Here is a 19,525-nt window from a genome sequence, read left to right as displayed (position 1 = left end):
TTTCAACAAGAGAGCAGTAAAAATTGGGTCGTAGAAAGCAGAGCAGGACTGAGTATGTTCCAAAATAGATAACGATACTTGAGAGTAATGAACTTCCGCTCTGAGGTGGTAAGTTTTATCGTCAGTGGTCATAATAACAAGCAGTAAGCGTACATATAATAAAACTTTGCTCTTAATAAGAAAAGTAGATCTATCATGATAGAAGCAATTCCCTGATAGTCATCATCTGGGACTCCACATCCTTCATCTTTACGCGTTCTTTCGGTGACTCTTTTACACATGATAGGCCAACTTTGAGAAGCCAATTTAGGCAATGCTCCATACTATTGCTCAATTTGTTTCCATTGTCAAGATCAACTGTAGTTTCCTCTCCAACTTGTGAAAAAAGAGAGGGATCCACAATTTGGGTGACAAGGGATCCTCTGGACATTTCTTTCTCGATGAAGATTTGTAGGGTAAGACCATCCTGGAACATGTTATCGGTAGGTCTCCTCCCCGTAAGTAGCTCCAGAAGAAGAATACCATAGCTGTAAACATCACCTTGAGTTGACACATGGCTGCCCATACCATATTCTGCAATTTACCGAAATATTTAAAGAAAGCCCACAAGAGTTAGAAGGGATCACATTTGAACAAGTTCGCAGCTAAAATAGGAAGAAAGAAAAAGGTAAGTGTAAGTTTGATATCCGTTTAAGTCTTGTTATAGATTCTAGCTATATAAATATAAGCACTCGAAAGAAAAGAGTTAGTATCCTTACCAGGAGGAACATATCCAATGGACCCCTTAACAACAACAGAACTAGATGGATCTCTGTGCACCTTGGTACTTCTTGTTCGAAGGAACCTCGACAGGCCAAAGTCTCCTACTTGCGCAGTCATATTTTGGTCAAGAAGAACATTGCTTGGCTTTAGATCACAATGAACAATTGGTATCTCGCATTCATTGTGAAGATAATTCAGTGCGGCGGCCACATCTATCGCTATATTTACTCTTTCAATAAGTTTTAAACTCCTCGAGTAAATTTTTGCATCTACTTCTGGGTGCAACCAATTCTCCAGACTCCCGTTTGGCATGAACTCAAAGACCAAAGCTCTAAAATCGTTACCTCTGGAGTCCACAGTTGCACAAGTTGTTAAGATCTTGACAAGATTGCGATGTCTAATATTCCTCAAAGCTTCACATTCTGCCATGAAGGTCTTAAGGGCTTGTCGCTGCTGGAGATCAAAAATCTTGACTGCAACTACAATTTCACCATCAGACAAAATCCCTTTGAACACAGAACCATATGTTCCCCTGCCAATCAAGTTTTCCAAGGAAAAATCATCGGTTGCCTTCATCAACTCCCTATAAGAAACTCTCCAGTGAAGATCCCCCGAGGGCATCGCAGACAAATTCTGCTTCTTTGAATCTCTCATCAGAAGACAGATGATAAACATTAAGATCAACAAAAAGATTACACAAATGACTGGGACAATCACTCTCAGCACAAGTGTATGATGCTTTTTTGATGTTTGAACCGAGCAACGAGGCAAATGTAAATCCATGACACCCCCACAGAGGTGGTTGTTTCCAAGGAGTGATATTGCACTGGCATTCTTGAAGACCCCTTGATCTGGTACTTCACCATCAAGATTGTTAAATGACAGATTTACAACTTGCAGATAGGGTAAATCTGCTAGAAAATCAGGAAATGCTCCAGAAAGATTATTATGTGACAGATCCAGTATCTTCATGCCTCTTAAGTTCTTGAAGGATGAAGGTATGACTCCACCAAAGAAATTGCCACTCAAATAGAGTGTCTCCAATAACTGACACTCACCTATTGTATCAGGGATTCTACCTGAAAACCTGTTGTTTGATATATCCAAGAACCCAAGGTTCTTCAGTCTACCCACCTCTGACGGTAGTGGCCCACTCAAGGAATTGCTGGACAAGCGAAAAAAGTTGGATAAGGAAGGAAGACTAAGGATTTCTTTGGGAATAGATCCAACGAGGTTATTGCCACTAAGATCTAAGATGTTCAAGCTCTGACAATTCCCAAGGCTTATAGGTATCTCACCTTGCAATCTATTTTTATCAAGATAGAGCTCATTCAACTGGGTGAGATTACCAAGAGAAGATGGTATTTTACCTGAAAGTTTGTTGCTAAACAAGACTAAAGCTTCTAGCTTTGTAAGTTTGCTAAAAGAATCTGGAATACTGCCAGTGAAGTTGTTCTGCTGCAGGCCCAAGGTGTTCAAGTTTAGCAAGTTCCCGATCCCAGGAGGAAGGGCTCCAGTAAGCTGATTCTGCCCAAAGGTTAGCCTTTGGATCTGAGTCGAGAGATTGGTAATTGAGGTAGGTAATTCACCTGCAAGGCTGTTCTTGTTTAGGTTTAACATCTCTAACTGAGTGCAGTTAGTCAGTGAAGAGAGAAAATCCCAGTCACTTGCTTCCCTGGCTTCAAGCTCGTTAGACTCCAAACCCAACCAAACGAGAGATCGCAATTTACCAAGATTTGCAGGTATTCTTCCACTAAATTGGTTGTCGCTGAGATCAATTTGTTGAAGCCCAGAAGCATTAGCCAACGAGATTGGAATGGGTCCTTCGAGTTGGTTTCCCACCATGTTGAGGAATTGGAGGTTAGGAAGTGTGTCGCCGATGTCCGGAGGAAGTGTTCCGGAAAGATGATTATATATACAACTCAGAGTTTGCAGAGATGATATATTGTAGAGCGACAGGGGAATGGCACCTGAAAGATTATTGTCCGACACGTCAAAGAAGGCTAGTTTCATAAGGCGGCCTAAGTCCGCCGGCAGGTACCCATCAAGATGGTTTTGGGCTAGCTCAAGAACACTAAGAGATGATAGGTTGGTGAGAGATGAAGGGACCAAGCCGCTGAGACCATTTCCAGAGAGGTCAAGATAACTAAGCGAAGCAAGGTCACCCAGCGAAGCAGGAATAACGCTTGTGAGATTGTTGTTTGCCAGAACGAGGGTCGCGAGGGATAGGAGTTTTCCGAACGAGGGTGGAACCTCCCCGGTAAGACCATTTTTAGAGAGATCGAGATGGCTCAGATTCAGGAGATTGCCCATCTCAAAAGGGATGCTCCCTGACAGCCAATTGTTGGCGAAGTCGATACGTACAAGATCCTTACATGAGCCTAAACTAGCAGGAATGGCTCCCTCCAAGGAGTTGGAGCTCAAGTTAAGGAGTTGTAGGCTTCTAAGCTGGCCTAACTGTGGGGGCATAGCACCATCGAGTGTGTTGTTTGGAAGGCTGAGTACAGCGAGAGATGTAAGATTTCCGATAGAAGGAGATAGAGGGCCTTCAAGGCCCTTCGACTCGAGGACCAAGGATGTCACCCTTCCCTTGTTTTGGCCACGGCAAGTGACACCGGGCCATTGGCAGAAAGGAACGGTCACGTTCCACGACCTCAGGAAGCCATGAGGATCATGAGTTATTGCTGCCTTAAAGGCTAGGAGAGAAAGGCGATCGGTTTCATTACTTGCTAAAGCCTTGACGACGGGGGACTGGAGGAGAACACTAGTTTGGAGGAGGACCAGGAGGAGGTATGAGTAGAATACATTTACAGTTGGGTTAAACACTTGTGGTGGTTTCATTCGGCGGAGTTGGGAAAGGAGACGAGTGGAAAATTGAAGAGTGTGCGATGGGGCAAGGTAGAACTGAGAGTCTGAGCTTCGTGATGAAGGCATAAAATCCCCTCAAGAAAACAATTAAGAAAGAAAAAAAGAAAAAAGAAGAGGCATAAGACCATTCTAAATTGGAACAGGGCAGAAGACTTCGACTTATTCTGAGTCAAGCCTCTAATAAATGTTAGAATAACTTTCCACATGAGACAGATCAAGGAAAACAATGAAGTGTATGAAGAAGTGCGGAATTGCTGAAAAACAAGTAAAAGAATATATAGCGTGTAGGAAAGGGCAACCCAGTCGTCGTCGTCGCTGATATTGACCGCAGATCGATATTCTTTGCATCTCCTATTCTGGTCATGAGATAATGAGATTGCATAATGAAGAAGAGAAGTTGCAGATACTTTCGTCGGCACATTAAGAATAGGAAATAAGGCCTCTAAAGATAGACATATAACATCACTAACGTGTAGGTGCTTCTGGTGTAACTGCCTAAGTAATAAAAAGGAGCAGGGAGGGCACCAAATTTAATCATTCGAATCTATGAGCTCTACAAGAATAAACATGGAATCTCTTGAAAATAAGAACTGAAGAACACACTAATCTTACTAAGATTTACATCTGACCGACCCGATGTGGGCTGGAGAGTCTATTTTATTCCCGAGTCATTCCAATGGACAAGGCCTTCGCAAACTGTCTACTTTCAAGAGGATAATTACAACTTGTGTAGTTAATACGATCAAGATGAACCACAAAAGGACTTCTGAATTCCCCCACAACATGACTATGTGAGCTCATGGAACAGAAGTCTATTTAAGCGCAGCATTCACACTGTGAAAATGGAGAAGAAGATGCACTCACTTCAGTCAACGAAACCAATGAATGTCACGTTCCTTGGCTTCGCTGTGGACAGGCTTATAGTGGGGTTGTTGCAAAAGGTATAACACAACGCTCTCTAGGAATTAAACGGTAAAACATTCGACAGCATATCAGGAATTGTTTCAAATAAGCATTAATTAGAAACTACATTAAAAAAAAAAAAAAAAATTTGATACCTCCAAAGTCCAAACATAACAAATAAACATGACTAACCTGTAGGTGCGTCTGGTAAAACTGCATAACTGATTTCTGGAGACCTGGATACACGATCTTGCTGCAACAGTTTCGTGAATTGTCAAGGAGACATGTTATGCAACTATGGTCTATAAATCTGACAGTGAAGAATCCTATGTTCATCATTTGTCTTAAAGGTAGTATTCTACACATGATTGCCAAAAGTATTCACGCAACAGTTTAATCGCCTGAGAGAAATTTCTGATTGTTCTGCCTATAGCAGTTAAATAATATAACTAACAAAAGGTACGAACGACTACACATACACCTCACATCGGTTTTCCCCTGCACAAACTATATCCTACCCATTTACATTTCAGTTTTAAAGAGATAAAACAGAAGGCTAAATATATTTTAGATATCTAAGAAATTGAATACATTCATTATTCACCTAACCTGAAATACCAACGGGCCTCTCAAAATACATGTCAATATACAAAATTTAAAACATAAATTTTTTTGTAGGAGCTCAATCTAAACTAAGAAGAAATAGAACAAATAACTCTAATAGAAAAATAAATCGGATACTCCTCAATATCCGCATTCTCCTTCTCTAACTGTAAAATATTTTTACTAAAAAATATTAAGCATACATCCTAATAAAAATAATTTAATAATAATCTATAAATAATATAACGCACGATAAATATACTAATACATACTCGTAATAATCAACATATCAAAAGGATTCCCACTGTAGAACAAAAAGGTTCAAAACCCACAATTTCGAACATCCAACTCTTCTATGCGAAGAGATGAATCGATCAAGACAAGCAAACAAGGCCACCATTGTTGGCATTGCCCGTAGGCAAGCTAAGAAATTGGTGATATATTTTCCACGCATTCCGTGGATACTCAAATACTCTGACAGGTGAGTGGTCGATCGAAAGTCGGCGGCTGCAAATTCCTTCGATAAAGTCAAAAATAGAAAAACTCAAAATTAACTATAAATACTAAGCAAAAATTAAATTAACCATAATGAGGGGTGTGAGACCAACTTGCTGGTTAGGTTTAAGAGTTGGATTGGCCCGATGGTCTGTAGCTTTTGTCGACTTCTTTGGCGGTATAAAATAGAGGAGAGAGAGAAATAATTGAAGAAAATAAGGTGGCTCAGGAAAAAAAAAAGTTTTTGATAGGGATAGTTAGGGTTTATAGTGGAGAGTACGTGAAGGAAGTGGAGTCTGAACTCTCCTCCAAGCTGGGCGCAGATCTCGGAATTGATTGAGAGAGGTGAGGGGTAGCCGGGTAGGGATGAGGGAGTCAGCGCACGGTGTTACAAAACCTCAACTTACTGATACTATATATATATATATATATATATGTACTTCTGGCTTATGCAGTTACGCCAGTTGCGATGTACTATTTTAATCATTGTTGACAAAATCCTACAACATTATAGACGCCCAAGGGTTTCTATAGTTTTCCGTCCACCATGTTGCACAGATATGTTTTTGACTATGTAAGAAAAACCAGTGCCCAAGAAAGACAAAGTTCTAGGCTTAATGTGATATTCCAATTAATTGGAAGGGTCAAAACAAGTAAAATATTCCTTCAGCAGTTTAAAGTGCCGACATGGTGCCGTTCTGAGCATCACTGCATTCTTCCTATATGATAACAAAGCAGAACGATTTCACGACATTTAAAATAATATGGTCACGTCATAAAAGCTTCCATAAGCTTAAGGGTCCAATAATTCAAAATAACAAGGTTCGCCGAGTGAATGAATAATATAGGATCAGATTTATTTAAGATTTTAGGGTCAAATGTTCAGTCCAAGAAATCTGGATCAACATAAGAACCCTATAGGCAATAGCTAAAGACTGAAAATTGAGTATAGGTGCTCTTCACCCTAACATCTCTCAACCGGTAACAAAAGAATCATCAGAGTGCTGGAAGCCATGCACTGAAGACTAAAATAACTATACTCTCACTATAATTGAATGAATAGGTAAACAATGAGATTACAAATCTAACCCTGTCATAGCACATTTAAGCCCGCCCATATAGAGAATGGAGCACTGCTGATAACAAAATTTCACTTTCTTATGACTGTTGAAATTGCATAAGATACATTAACTTCAAAGGGGGAACCTTTACTGTGACTTACCTGTACAGCGGTCCTCCAGAGAGTGCCAGCATCCTTCCAGACCTGAAATAAACAAAAATCTGTACATATTGCACAAGATGCTTTACTCCTTCCCACTAATTCATTCTTCAGATAATGTAGAAAGTATCACCGTAGGTTTGGAGAGAAGGCTATTGATTAATGCAATAAAATGTTTAGCAATATTCCCGACCCTGTTCTTCTTCCCTTCTTATTAACTGGCACTGTTTTTTTAAAAAAAACATATTTCTTACCTTAAAACCATAAAGGACAATCTATTGAATACTTCAAGTTTTTTACTTCCAACCACCCAGGTGTTTGCGTAGCGAGCTGCAAACATGTACGATGGGTCTGCTAAATTCAAAATTCATTCTTTTCATTTCTCAGCTATCTATTAGTGTACTTCGATGGAGATGCAACGACAGATAAATAAAACTCTCTTGTCATATTGTTATTCATCTACGAATGTTGATTCAGCAACATCTATGGCACGAGCAAGAGCTGCTGCCTTGTTCTCACACTCTCGTTGTTCGTCGTCTGGTACGCTATCAGCAACAATTCCAGCTCCTGCCTGCAAGTGGGCCACCCATTCTTGCCGTTTACTTGAATTCTTGTACGAATACATCGTATTATACCGCGACCCAGTTGGAAAAATGATTGTTCGCAAAGCAAGTGCAATATCCATGTCACCAGAAAATGATATTGCTCCAAACCCACCACTGTATGGACCTCGTCTTGTAACTTCTAACCGATCAATCAGTTCCATAGCTTTTACCTGATTCACATCAAAACCAATTGTACGAGTAACAGTTTCATATTAGCAGGGTCACCTTTCAGTTCAAACAATCAACCAACAGTAGATGGACAACAAGATAACGTCCTTTTAAACACCAAATCATATAGTTTGCATTCCTAAATTATTTCTCAAATAAATCACGAACAAGATATTCCTTGAGCAAGTACTATTGAACTTATGGCAGTTTTCTCAAGATTTGGAGAGAACAAAAGTGTATAATACAATGTTCTCTCTCTCCAAAAAAAAAAAAAGATAAAAAAGAAAGTACATAATACAATACATGGAGCTGAAACATCTTTACTGTATTTCATGATTCATTGCCATTATGCTTAATATATTCCTTTTGCTCAATGATTTTTAACTGCTTTGTTACTATATCTAACTTCAATCCTTGAATTTCTTCTAAAGGCAACATCATCACTGTGAGTTTTGGTATGCATCCACTTGAAAAAGAATTTCGGGTTTTATACATAATCACTTGTGTCTATTCCATCTAACAGGAACTGATAGAAGAGGCTAGATATTGTCCACATGATTAATGATGATCCAATAATGAACACAAAATAAAGTTAAGTAGTATTTATTTTGTTATAGCTGTGATCAGAGGGATTTCAAGAATCGGCAAGGTCCATTAAACAACTGATAAAAGCTAATATTGGGCAAAGAAATTTGGGTACTTGCTCCAACTGCTTCCATTCAGCATTAGTTATAATTAAGCAATGATGGCCGTGTTAATTGCATGTGCCATGCCATTCCACCATCGGCATGGCATGTCCTTAGCACGCAACTAACATAATTTTAATAAAAAAATTATGATATTTACAGATGTTTTTAAGTCTTCAGCATGTCAATTTTATATATATATATATATATATATATATATCTATATTATAGTGTTTTATCTTTAAATTATTTTTGTAAGTAATCTATTTTATTAAAAAATAAAGTAATAGTCAAATATATATTCTATTTAACACATAATATGATTGAATATATTTATTCAAATTAATATTAATAATTGAATACTCCATAATATTATTGAATACTTTATAATGTAATTGAATACATAATAACATTTAATACATAATATTAAAATTCATTAATAACGATTGATGAAATTAAGAAAAAACTTTTAAAATGAGTTCCACGTGTCATTCTATATTTGTTAAGAAAATGACTTAGTCAATTTAATAAAGATTGACGAAAATATGACCAATTCAAAAAAAAAATAGCTTCACATCGGCATGAAGGCGTGCCGAGCTAAGTGGCAAGGGAGTGTGCCACTAGCACACCCAGTACCAAATGCCATGCCACCACCGGCATGGCCATCTTTGCAATTAAGTTTTTGGGCCTCGAATTTTGCTTTTCAGAGAAAGGACTAACAAAATTTATTGTACGATAAGTACGAGGAACAGACAAACGAAAACGTCGACCAAAATGAATATGGACAGTAGGGCAGGCATGGATACAAGCAGGAACGGTAATCAAATACTGATGTTTGTGATTTTATTTCCAGCAAATAACTAAAGAAAAAAAATGAAAACATCCTCAAATCAGAGGTATTAAAGAATGTTGGCATTTAGACAGTGAGTGAAGAAAAAACAAAGCACAAAATATATGGAGCAGAATAGAGGATGCAAAATTGAGATTATTGCTTCATCAGTAGCAGAAAGAAGTATAAATATATTGGTTAGTCTAAAAAAATCTCTTATTCATGCCAAGAAATACATTGGATATCATGGAGCAGAAGTGTCAAAAGTTAACCATAAGAAGTGATCTAATAACAAGTAAATTGGCACCTTTGGAGCTCCACTGACTGTTCCTACGGGCAATGCAGCACGTAGAGCATCCCAGCAAGTAAGGTCATCGATTAACTCTCCAGTAACCTATAAAAGATTGTAATTATGTAAAGTGGTACTGGACGCATCTAAAGAATTTCAACTCAAACCCAAAAGATCATAATTAACTCAAAATTTTAAGATTGGTGGAAGCTAATTTCATGGTAAATATGTTATAAGCTACATAAAAGAATTTGCTAGAAGGAAGGCACGAATCTAATAATAATTTGAGGCAGAAAAGACAATCTGTATGTTTGTCTGCCAAGGGCATAAATGGGTCAAATGACTTCCCCCATGTTCTCTCTCCTTTTCTAAAAAATTCAACAGCTTTAAACAGTACATGTTCTAAGAAGGTAAATGGAACACAAGGAACTGAAGGAAGACCATATAATACATTTTGGTTGTGATCAATAGTGAATAGCCTATTATGTGGTAGTAAGAATTTCTGTATCTAATATCGAACTGCACTTGTGAACCTAGATACATATCCAAAATCTGAAATAAAGAGACACATATAGCGAGAGATTTATACTATCACATAGACACATCATATAAAATGCTGAAAATATATATATAAATAATGGACTAGAATGTGGCTGAAGGTAGCCACATATATTACTGCTTGGATCATTACCACAGTTAATTAAGAAGTCTAAAACATTTCAAAAGAAATGAACCAAAAAGGACTAAAACCATTTGGCAATTGCATATAGGAAAAATATCTCATACCGTAGAGCTGATATGCATTACATGGGAATATCGTTCAACATTCATTAGCCTTTCAACCTTTACTCCGCCAGGTTTTGATACCTATAACAAAAGTATAGTCAAACAAAATTTAGTTAATATAGTGAGCAGAGGGCAAGATGAACCCAAACAATGTCAAACTTGCACCAACATGAATGAGTTGTGAAGTTTACTCAACTCATTAACACACAAAAGATCTATCAAATTAAACTTGCCACCTTTGACCTTTTGATCCTAATTGTTAAACGCTAAAACCTAACAGCTTGGCAAGCCACTTCAGATTCAGGCCTCCAGGTAGGCAATTTTCTTAGTAGTGGAATGCAACTCAAACTTCACCAGATATAACATACCAGCACCCCTATTAATACTCTAGCTTATTAGTCAGAAGTTTGTGACCACATAGATGGATTAGACAAATGAAGAGTGCACAGGGAAAGTCCCAAACAATGAAAAAGAGATCTTGAAAACTGAAATATTGGCCTACTTCTATAACCTAAATAATTAAGAAATGGATTGTTTCACTCGTTCAGTACTCAGGCTGATCTAATAGAGATGCTTACTAGTTACTAGAATGAAAATGGCAGCGCAAAACAGAGAACAGATGGCAAGTTTAATAGAAATTTGAAATGTGAACAGATAGATGGCAACTTTAACATAAATGTTTTAATAGAAGAATGTGAGTACCATCACAAAAGGTGGATGAAAGGCAAGTTTAACTGACATAGAATCAATATCTTTGCTTGACAGTGGAGTGATCACTGATATAATCAAATAATAAAACTTAAATCCAGAGCTTATAGTGTACCTTAAAGCAGCACAACTTAAAGAAAGAAAAGGTGAACAAGTTAAAAAGAAGAAGACGGACCCTTCCAACATCATTCCTTCCCAAATCTACAAGCATAATATGTTCAGCGCATTGCTTTTCATCACTCAGCAACTGCTTTTCTAGCAACTCATCCTCCTCTGTCGTCTTCCCTCTTCTAACCGTACCAGCAAGTGGTCGGTTAACAATCTTCCGCTGTACACAGGGAAAAGGAGCTCTGTTAGTTTGTTCAGTTAAAGAGATACTTCAAGTTACACAGAAGTTTTCAAAGCATGATATAACAGGAATCTCACAATAAGCTCACCGCGCAGTCTCAAACTATAGGTTCCTGATAAGTTCTGAACATGTAATAGGTCTATGACATCTATCAAAAAGAGTCATAAATAGAGGCAAATCAACCTACTAAGAAAAGGAAAAGACAAATTACAGAAGAGCACCAACAAAGTTTTTTCCTCTGTTTTGTATAGTTAAAGATGAGTTAGTGGAATAGGTTCTGTAAGACATCCATTATCATTTATCTCTCATTCTTTATGTGGAGGGCACCGGCCTTTTATTAATAATCAAATGAAAACAAACAAAAACACCAAAACTAATTTCTTTTCTTCATGACGGTTAAAGCCAACCTGTGGTTCATATTTGTCATATAGTATATCAGATTAGAAGAGAGAAGATGAATAGATAAAAGAAGACACATGGCCATCTATATTTAGCAATTGGATAAGATAAAATGGGAAACAAAAGGGAAAGGATCATGCACTTTTTTAGGTTATTCTAATTGCGGAGACAAAACAATAAGCTCTTTGCTGACAATGAGCCAGAGCTAAGCTAAACAGGAAAAAGAGAGCTTAAAATTTCGAAGTTGCTAACTAAAATCAACAAATTTAACATACCCTTTTTACACGAGTAAGAATTTCTGGGCTTGATGCAACAAGAATACATCCCCGAGCCTGAAATTATTGGAAAAGAGTAGTCAAAGGCTCACTGCACTATCGGGATCGACATTGTAAATGCACAAAACATTCCAATGTTTAAAACCAAATTATTAAAGGACATCAGGACTGAAGGCCAAGATAATTTAGACACCTGCAAATAGGTCATATATGGACTTGGGTTCACAATGCGTAGTGCGCGGTAAACCTCAAAAGGATCTGCAAATGTCCGCCGCTCAAAACGTTGGCTTAAGACAATCTGGAAGATATCTCCTGCTAGAATATGCTCTTTTGCCTCCAAAACAGCATTCTTGTACTCTTCACTCGTCATTGAAGACCTCTTTAATGATGAACCAAATTGGCGAGTGTGTACTTTTATAGATCCAGCAGAGAGGATTGGGCTAAAAGAAGAAAAGTCCACATAGTTTATGGAAAAAAAAAAGAAATTTGGATAAGAAAGGAAACTGGTGATTAATATTAAACAATGTTGCCACAGTATTTATACTCACACATTAACATTATGTACTCTAGTTAGCAAGATGTCCAATCGATTTTTCCCATCTTCATAGGCTTTCTCAATAGAAGAGTAGAGGTCCAACCGCACCCAGTGAATTACATATGCTTTCTAAGAACAAAGAAACAATGCAACTAAATTAATCATCAAAAGCTTCCATGCATCAAATATTTTCAATCAAATTGTACAGTTTGTTTCATGAGGTCATTAATCATTGCAGAGTATAGGAACTTTGTACAAGATAAAACCATGATGAAGACTGCTAAAAGCTTTAAAAGCAGTGGATTGTGGCAAGTAGGAAACAAGTAAAGCACATTAATCCAAGATAATCACAGCCTGACAGGAAATGATAGAACCAACATGAGCTGGAACTAGAGTGGATAGTTATCCATTGGCATTTTGTCAACAAAAAAAAAAAAAAAAATTGTCGTTTCCAGATCAGACTATATTATAATAGAATTATTCAGATGGCCTACAGTATGTTTTTCTGAGTCCTATTTATGTGAGGGGATAAAAACTTTCAGTTTTATCGTCATATGCCATTAATTGAAAAAGACCCAAATTATATACCTGTTCACTCAAATGTTTTTAGTAGATCTGGGCACCACACACATTTCTAATTTACATCTAATATAAACTGGCAGTTTTGTTCTCTGGTAGCAGTTTAAAAAGCTCTACATATTCCACAGGAGATGGCATGTTATGTTTTCTACACCTTTCAGTGGAAACCAGATATACCTTTTCCACATGATCAAACACAATAACATCATTGTAGAGGCCCAAATGAACATCTGGGAGGTTCCTATCATCTTGAGGAGCTTTGGAGAAAGGAAGCTTTTTCTTTTCAACATAACGCACTGTATCATATGAAAAATAGCCCACCCATCCACCTGGAAAAACATTAAGCTCCAAACAGATGTAACTGATCTAATATTATTGAAAATATCATAACCTTTCTAAACTTAAAGAGAAACATGCTCAAAAGAAATACTCAATTAAAAGTATCCTTTGAACACACCAATAGATAATATCTTTAATTGGAAAGGCACCAAAATTTTGTCATTCATTTGAGGATTTCAATATTGAAACAAAGCAGAGAAAATCAAATGAACAGAACAAATGCACGACTGGTGACTTGGGTAAAGCATCCAAGGAGATAAACTTCACAAAATCGGTATATTGACGTATAAATTCCTAATTGCATGTTGCATGCACGTGCATGAACAAATAGAGTTAACTTATTTACAAATAAAATACATCCTTGTATAGACGCAAATCATGTTACGTTAGCCCTGCATCAATGAATTTATTAGCAGGTTCCTTTTGTAGGTAACGACAAAATATCGCTAATTCTATCTGGAAAAGGAAATGCTAGATTATGTTTAATCTCTAAAGTTCAAGTTTATGACACTGACAACATGAGAAAGAGAGGAGAACCCCTGGGAATCTTAGAAGAGGAAATGGCAAAGGTACCACAAAAGAAATCAGGAAGCTCGTCGATCAACTGTGGCTTCCACCTCTCCATGATCCGTCGAGGAATCCACATCGGATCCTCCACCAACTCCTCCTCTCTACGCCCTTCCTCATGATCCATTATTGAGACCAAGTTCTCCTTGGCCACAATCTCCATTGCCGGCTGAGCCCCCACCGCACTGTAACGACCCTAAAGATCACACACAACATGTTCGACAAAATGACCAACGTAAAACAATCAATCAAAAGCTAAAGAAAAATAGAGCGAGAATAAACGCTTACAACATTGGTGCCGCGGGAACCTTGCTCCACCGACTCAAAGAGGAAGCTGGGGGCTTCCCTGTCGTCTTCCTTCACGAGACAACGGTAAGCTAGCACGGGCGTCAGGTGATCGCAGAATATACAGCGGTAGAGCGGAACCAGGTTCCCCTTCTTAGATGCCTCGGCGAACTTGGCAGCCTCCTCCTTCTCTACTGAAGCATAACAAGAAACTGAATAAGAAACAAACAAGCATTATAAAATCATGAAAGGAGAAGCTCCGCACCTATCGCATCCGAGGAATGGAAGACTGCGGCACATCTTAAGGAGTGGAGTGAAGACGAAGGGTAGTGATTGCGGGGGCGGCGGAGAAAGGCGCTTCGACCACAAAACGTCGAGGTGGGGAAGGCCGCAGTTGGCCGGCGAAGGCTCAATTGAGCTAGACGAGACGAGATTGATAGGCTCTCCATGATTTTCGTTTTCTTTTCTTTTGCTTTCAGGGAAACAGCGGCAGAGAGAGTAGAGAAATCCCGATAGTATTAGGAATAGAACAAGGGCAAGCGATGCGAGGCTAAAAGAGGAATGGCAGAGTCCAACTATAAGAATGTAGCACATGCTTGTTAATTAATACCCGAATCGCCATTTTAGAAGAGGATCCGATCCTCCCTTCGCTGGCACTTGGCCGATTTCCTTTGGCAAAAACACCGAACAGAAAACAGGATATGTGAGGAGTAGCTGTAGCGCAGGGAGGGAGGGAAGGAAGGAGAGAGGGAGGGAGGAGGAGTTTATCGAAAGGATCGGGGACATGGTACGGGAGGCTCCTCTAAGGAAGGAGGTGAATCTCTGGGTTTGGGTTCGGGTTCGGGTTCGGGTTCGGCCTCGGGTCCGGATTCGGTGATCTGGAGTGTTTATTCAGTCAAATTTTCTTTTGGAGCTTGCAAATTTGTAATAAGAGACTATTCGTTTCAGATTCCGTCTATTTATTTATCGTATCTATAAAGATACTTGCAACTGTATTTTTTTGTTATTATAATTTCAATCGACTAAATCTTCTACTGTTATTAATTTATTCTTTATTTCTTACAAACTCATGCAAAAATTAATGAATATAAATAAAGATACAAGTAAACCCAGAGTAGTAAAAGAAAAGAAAGTGGCAAAAAAATTTAGTGAAATAAGTTATAATAAGTAATCATAATTTATTGGTATTAAGTAAAATTAAAAAATGTTTGATAAAAGCAAATAATGAAAAGTGTCACTCTCTGTTTTTTTAAATGAAAAGTGAAATAAAAAAAAAAGTCTAAATAATTTTGGAAAGATGAAAACTCACATTCTTCCTCACTTTTTAAAACATAATAGAGTGATAGACTTTTAAAAAATTATCACTTTTTATTCTTATTTTCTATTAATTAGATTAAACAATTTGTCAAAAAAAATTCCCTATTTTACAACGACCAAACACACCGTAACGTTACTCTATGATTGCACAAAACACTAATGCTAAAAGGTTCAACAAAATGACATAATGATGGCACAACTACAGAAGCGCCTTAGATTGCACCCGGTGAATTCATAATGTTACATACAAACAAATATGTCATATCAAAACTACCGCGATGGCAGAAGATTTTAGCAATAACTACATTTGATTCCACAATATAAGTATCACCTTATGTCCCAGTACACTATCCACCAAGTAGGCAACCAATTCAAGGAAAAGAGTTATCTTTTACATGAGATCAGGCTTCACATCCCATCCACTAGGCCGTTTTTTCCTGTGATACAGGTCCCTGGCTTTCTCAAGCACCTCCTGCATTTGATGGTTAGGGCCCCTAACCGGAGGGTCATCCAATTCATCTTCATCCTCACTAATCCAACCATAACAGGGAGGCCTTCGTCTTAAAAGAACACTAGGCTGGTTCAGTTGACTGGGAGTCCTCTTCGAGCTTATGTTGATTTGTTCATTCACCTCTGGAGGAAAATATAAGTAGAGTATGTTATTTTACATGTACAACATTAAGAAGTAAAGATCTTCAAATTGAGAACAAAGAAACCACCGGAGCAGGGTTCATCAGGCAAAGCATCAAAATGAGAGCTTGACCCGCCAACCTCAACAACTTGCTTGTCTTGAGCCATTAACACATTGCCAGGATTAGCTTCCTCCTGAATACAAAACATACAGAACTATGAAGCCGCAAATAAATGTGAAAGAAAGGCCGGCTCACTTGTACATGCGCAACCACACAAGACCTCCCTCAGCAGAAATGTGAAGAAGCATAAAAAGGAAAATAAAAGAAGCAAATGACAAAATAGTCTGTTTTAGACCATAAATCCCATCGCTTTAAGTCCCTAAAATACAGACAAAAAGAAAAGGTACCCTAGTCAGTTTTCTGTCTATTTCAACAGGAAATTCTCATTAAACCGTTACTTCCCAACTTCCATCAATGGGTCAAGACTGGTATAATCCAGTCTTGCCTTACTCTAACTGAAACTTGAGACCAAAATGTTCCAGTCTCCCATCTCAGTTAACCATATTGACCAGATGTTTATAACATGGAAAGTAGATGTAGACATACAGCAAAACATCCACAGATACTGTATCTGTACTTGTCTAAATACCAAATTGTTGAATGAGCTAGAGAAATAAAAGCAGTAACTTGCACAAACATTAAGTGCAGTTTTAAGTACATCCGTGCTTCGAGAACTTGAGCAAAAGTAACCAAGTATAGTAATTCGAGAAAAGTGGAGACAACTGAATGAAGCTGCATTATTTTCATAAAAAGAAAGCTGACACTGGATAACACTAAATCTAATGATTATTGCTTAACCAGGCGCTTCAGTAAAATGCCCAACTAAAGCAAACAACATGAACAAACCCTATAAAAGACAATTAGAGGCTTAAAATTCAGAACATGAAAATGTCACGAAGCAAGTTGGTCGTGCATCTGAAGTTATTTATATGGTGGAACATCTAAGAATTTACAACTTTCACGTGTTAAAAAGCATTTGGAGGTTGGACCAGTTCGAAAGCAGATAATCACTAATATTAGAAAATAAGGAGATATAAAAGAAAAGTAAAAAAGTAGTTGAAACAGTACACATTGTTTGAGAATAATAAACAGAATGGTCATGTTCTCACCCCGAAGGTGCATGCAGTAAACTTTATCCTAAAGAATAAAAACTTTACTTAAAGAAAAATAATTGTACAAAAGATATCTCACTGGGAAATCTAATAAATACAAGGAAAGTGACCTCTGCCTAAGTTTCTCTCAGAAAGTATACACTACTCTAGGAAATTAGTAACTGAAGATAATTGCTAACTACTTGAAATACTAACAATGCTCAGATATGATAAAATGAAAACAAAGAAGAAAAATGGAAAGCATCTACGAACTTGTCCTCAGGACCACTTTACTTTACTGAATCAGTTATTTATAAATTGAAACCACATTAATGACATGAATATAAAAATACATAATTTCACTATTTGGTACATGAAACCAAGAAGGAAGATCTCATCAATGATGCTCTCAAATATGGAGGAGCGGAAAATACTTAAAATTAATAGTTACTATGATTGATGAAAGGAAGTTCCTTTAGTTTTCAAAGAAGCGCCATGATGGTAAATTTTGAACGACAAATATTACCAAGAGAAAAGATACTCAATATTAGGAATGCTGGATTAAGAACCGATTTTTTTTTTAGCAAGAACTTCTAGACAAAGTATGCCTCCATCAAAATCCTGACCGACAAACATAGCATGTTCTCTGCCTGTATTTTAAAAGAACTCAGTAAACAGAGCAACAAATGAATGGTATCTGACCATCCACAAATGTTGGTCAATGTTCTTAGGTCGATATAGACATACTGATTTGGTACGAGCTTAAGAGATAAGTCATCTTCAAATGCCTTTAGAATTCGGTTCACAAGGAATTTGGTTTCAAAGTGAAATTGATAATTTAGGGATACCAAAAGGAGTAATACATGAAATCTCACATAACGCTACTAATCCAAGAAAGCAGAACTCTCCCATGCTCTCCGATCAAAATCAGTTAGAAACATTTAGGCAAGGAGTAAGTAAAAAGGAGAAGGATAGGAGAGCTGAAGACATTAAAAGTTCACCTCTATTGCCTCCTTTTCTTGCTCTTCCAAGATGGTCTCAATGACTAGCTTATAAGAAGCCTCCTCGATGAAAACCCAGCCTGCATCACCTTCGTAGACCTAAATCCACAAACGCTTGTCACCCTAAAATAATAAGCAATTAAACAAGGCACTGCAAGTAGGAGCTCACCTTCAGAAGATTCTTGATTGTCCTACGGACGACCTCCTTTGGGAAACCTAATGGCACCAGTGCGTCCATGGCAGCATCAATCCGCTTCAGTCCAACCTGCAAGACCCACATACAGCAAAGAGAAGGAAACTGAGAAGTGAGGAGTATAAACATCACACGAGGTCGCGACTGAAGCCATTGATTTAGTATTAAGCTACCTTTCGTGTTCTTCCCATCGGCACCACCGGAGAAAAGCAAAAGACCCTACTACGTCACCTCGCCTCGGGAGGGGGGGAGCAGAAGGGTTTGGGGTTTAGGGTCGGAAAGGACGTGCCGGCATGATCTTGCATTAGCGACGATACTCATGGCTTCCCATCCCTACCCTTCGCCAAACGCTACATGCTTCGTATGGCCTCAACTCTTCATCTCTTCGATGAGAGGGGCGAAGCGCGGTTGGAACCGGCGAGGAGATCGGGCAGGGGAAGGCGAAAAGTTTAGAATAGCAGCGGAAATAAGTTAAAAACGGTATTAGGCTGGTAAAGGAGGAGTTTTTGACTACGGGGGAAAATAATTCTGGCAGGTAGACGTTGGTCAATTCATTCTCGATGATTATTGAAAAAGAAAAAAAAAACAATTTATAAATTGCTCCCAAAAAGCAATCCATAGTATATAATATATGGATATACCGACGTAGCATTCTATTTACTTTTATAATAAATCTCTCTCCGTCGATTATTTATATATAATTGTAAGGAAGAGTAATTAATTAATTATTTCCTATAACAGTTTTCTTTAGTATATTAGCTTAGTAATTAATTGACTAAGAATGTTATATGAAATAACCATTTATTTAACTAGCCAAAATTATAGTGATCTTAGAAATAGTTTGAACAGCATGGTATGGTATGGTATGGTATGCAAAAATTATTTTTCATATAGTAATACTTTGGTAAATAAAAACTCAATAAAAGACCTGATCACTCAGGTAGCGTATATTAATTCCCCTGTAGTAAAATACTTTGGTAAC

The 19,525-nt window shown here is 37.7% G+C and overlaps 3 protein-coding genes across 5 annotated transcripts; all 3 read right to left on the bottom strand.

The window, feature by feature from the left end:
• Positions 1-78: 78 nt before the first annotated feature.
• Positions 79-3,853, bottom strand: LOC140775781 (uncharacterized). Its single transcript, XM_073119212.1, has 2 exons — positions 759-3,853; positions 79-573 (listed from the first exon to the last, which is right to left on the bottom strand). The coding sequence occupies exons 1-2, from the start codon at positions 3,694-3,696 to the stop codon at positions 194-196; spliced, it is 3,318 nt and encodes a 1,105-aa protein (XP_072975313.1). The 5' UTR covers positions 3,697-3,853; the 3' UTR covers positions 79-193.
• Positions 3,854-6,989: 3,136 nt separating this feature from the next.
• On the bottom strand, positions 6,990-15,025 carry LOC140776421 (anthranilate synthase alpha subunit 1, chloroplastic). 3 transcript variants are annotated; one of them, XM_073120132.1, is made up of 12 exons: positions 14,860-15,025; positions 14,515-14,721; positions 14,253-14,443; positions 13,971-14,160; positions 13,236-13,387; positions 12,493-12,608; positions 12,138-12,384; positions 11,945-12,001; positions 11,097-11,249; positions 10,214-10,294; positions 9,446-9,532; positions 6,991-7,625 (listed from the first exon to the last, which is right to left on the bottom strand). In XM_073120132.1, exons 2-12 carry the CDS (start codon positions 14,696-14,698, stop codon positions 7,302-7,304), a joined length of 1,782 nt encoding a protein of 593 aa, XP_072976233.1. In that variant the 5' UTR covers positions 14,699-14,721; positions 14,860-15,025; the 3' UTR covers positions 6,991-7,301. The 3 variants fall into 3 exon arrangements, with proteins under 3 accessions (XP_072976234.1, XP_072976233.1, XP_072976232.1); XM_073120133.1 differs by having other exon boundaries at positions 6,990-7,625; positions 14,253-14,440; positions 14,515-15,025; XM_073120131.1 differs by having other exon boundaries at positions 14,515-15,025.
• Positions 15,026-15,746: 721 nt separating this feature from the next.
• On the bottom strand, positions 15,747-19,025 carry LOC140776070 (uncharacterized). The gene is made up of 5 exons (XM_073119628.1): positions 18,717-19,025; positions 18,520-18,615; positions 18,351-18,449; positions 16,286-16,391; positions 15,747-16,199 (listed from the first exon to the last, which is right to left on the bottom strand). Exons 1-5 carry the CDS (start codon positions 18,732-18,734, stop codon positions 15,958-15,960), a joined length of 561 nt encoding a protein of 186 aa, XP_072975729.1. The 5' UTR covers positions 18,735-19,025; the 3' UTR covers positions 15,747-15,957.
• Positions 19,026-19,525: the final 500 nt, after the last annotated feature.

The sequence above is a fragment of the Typha angustifolia genome, chromosome 14 (assembly GCF_048772165.1).
Source record: "Typha angustifolia cultivar Huaian chromosome 14, ASM4877216v1, whole genome shotgun sequence".
Taxonomy (NCBI): domain Eukaryota; kingdom Viridiplantae; phylum Streptophyta; class Magnoliopsida; order Poales; family Typhaceae; genus Typha; species Typha angustifolia.
Note: the sequence above shows the minus strand (reverse complement) of the source record. Positions and strands in the feature narration are given on the sequence as shown.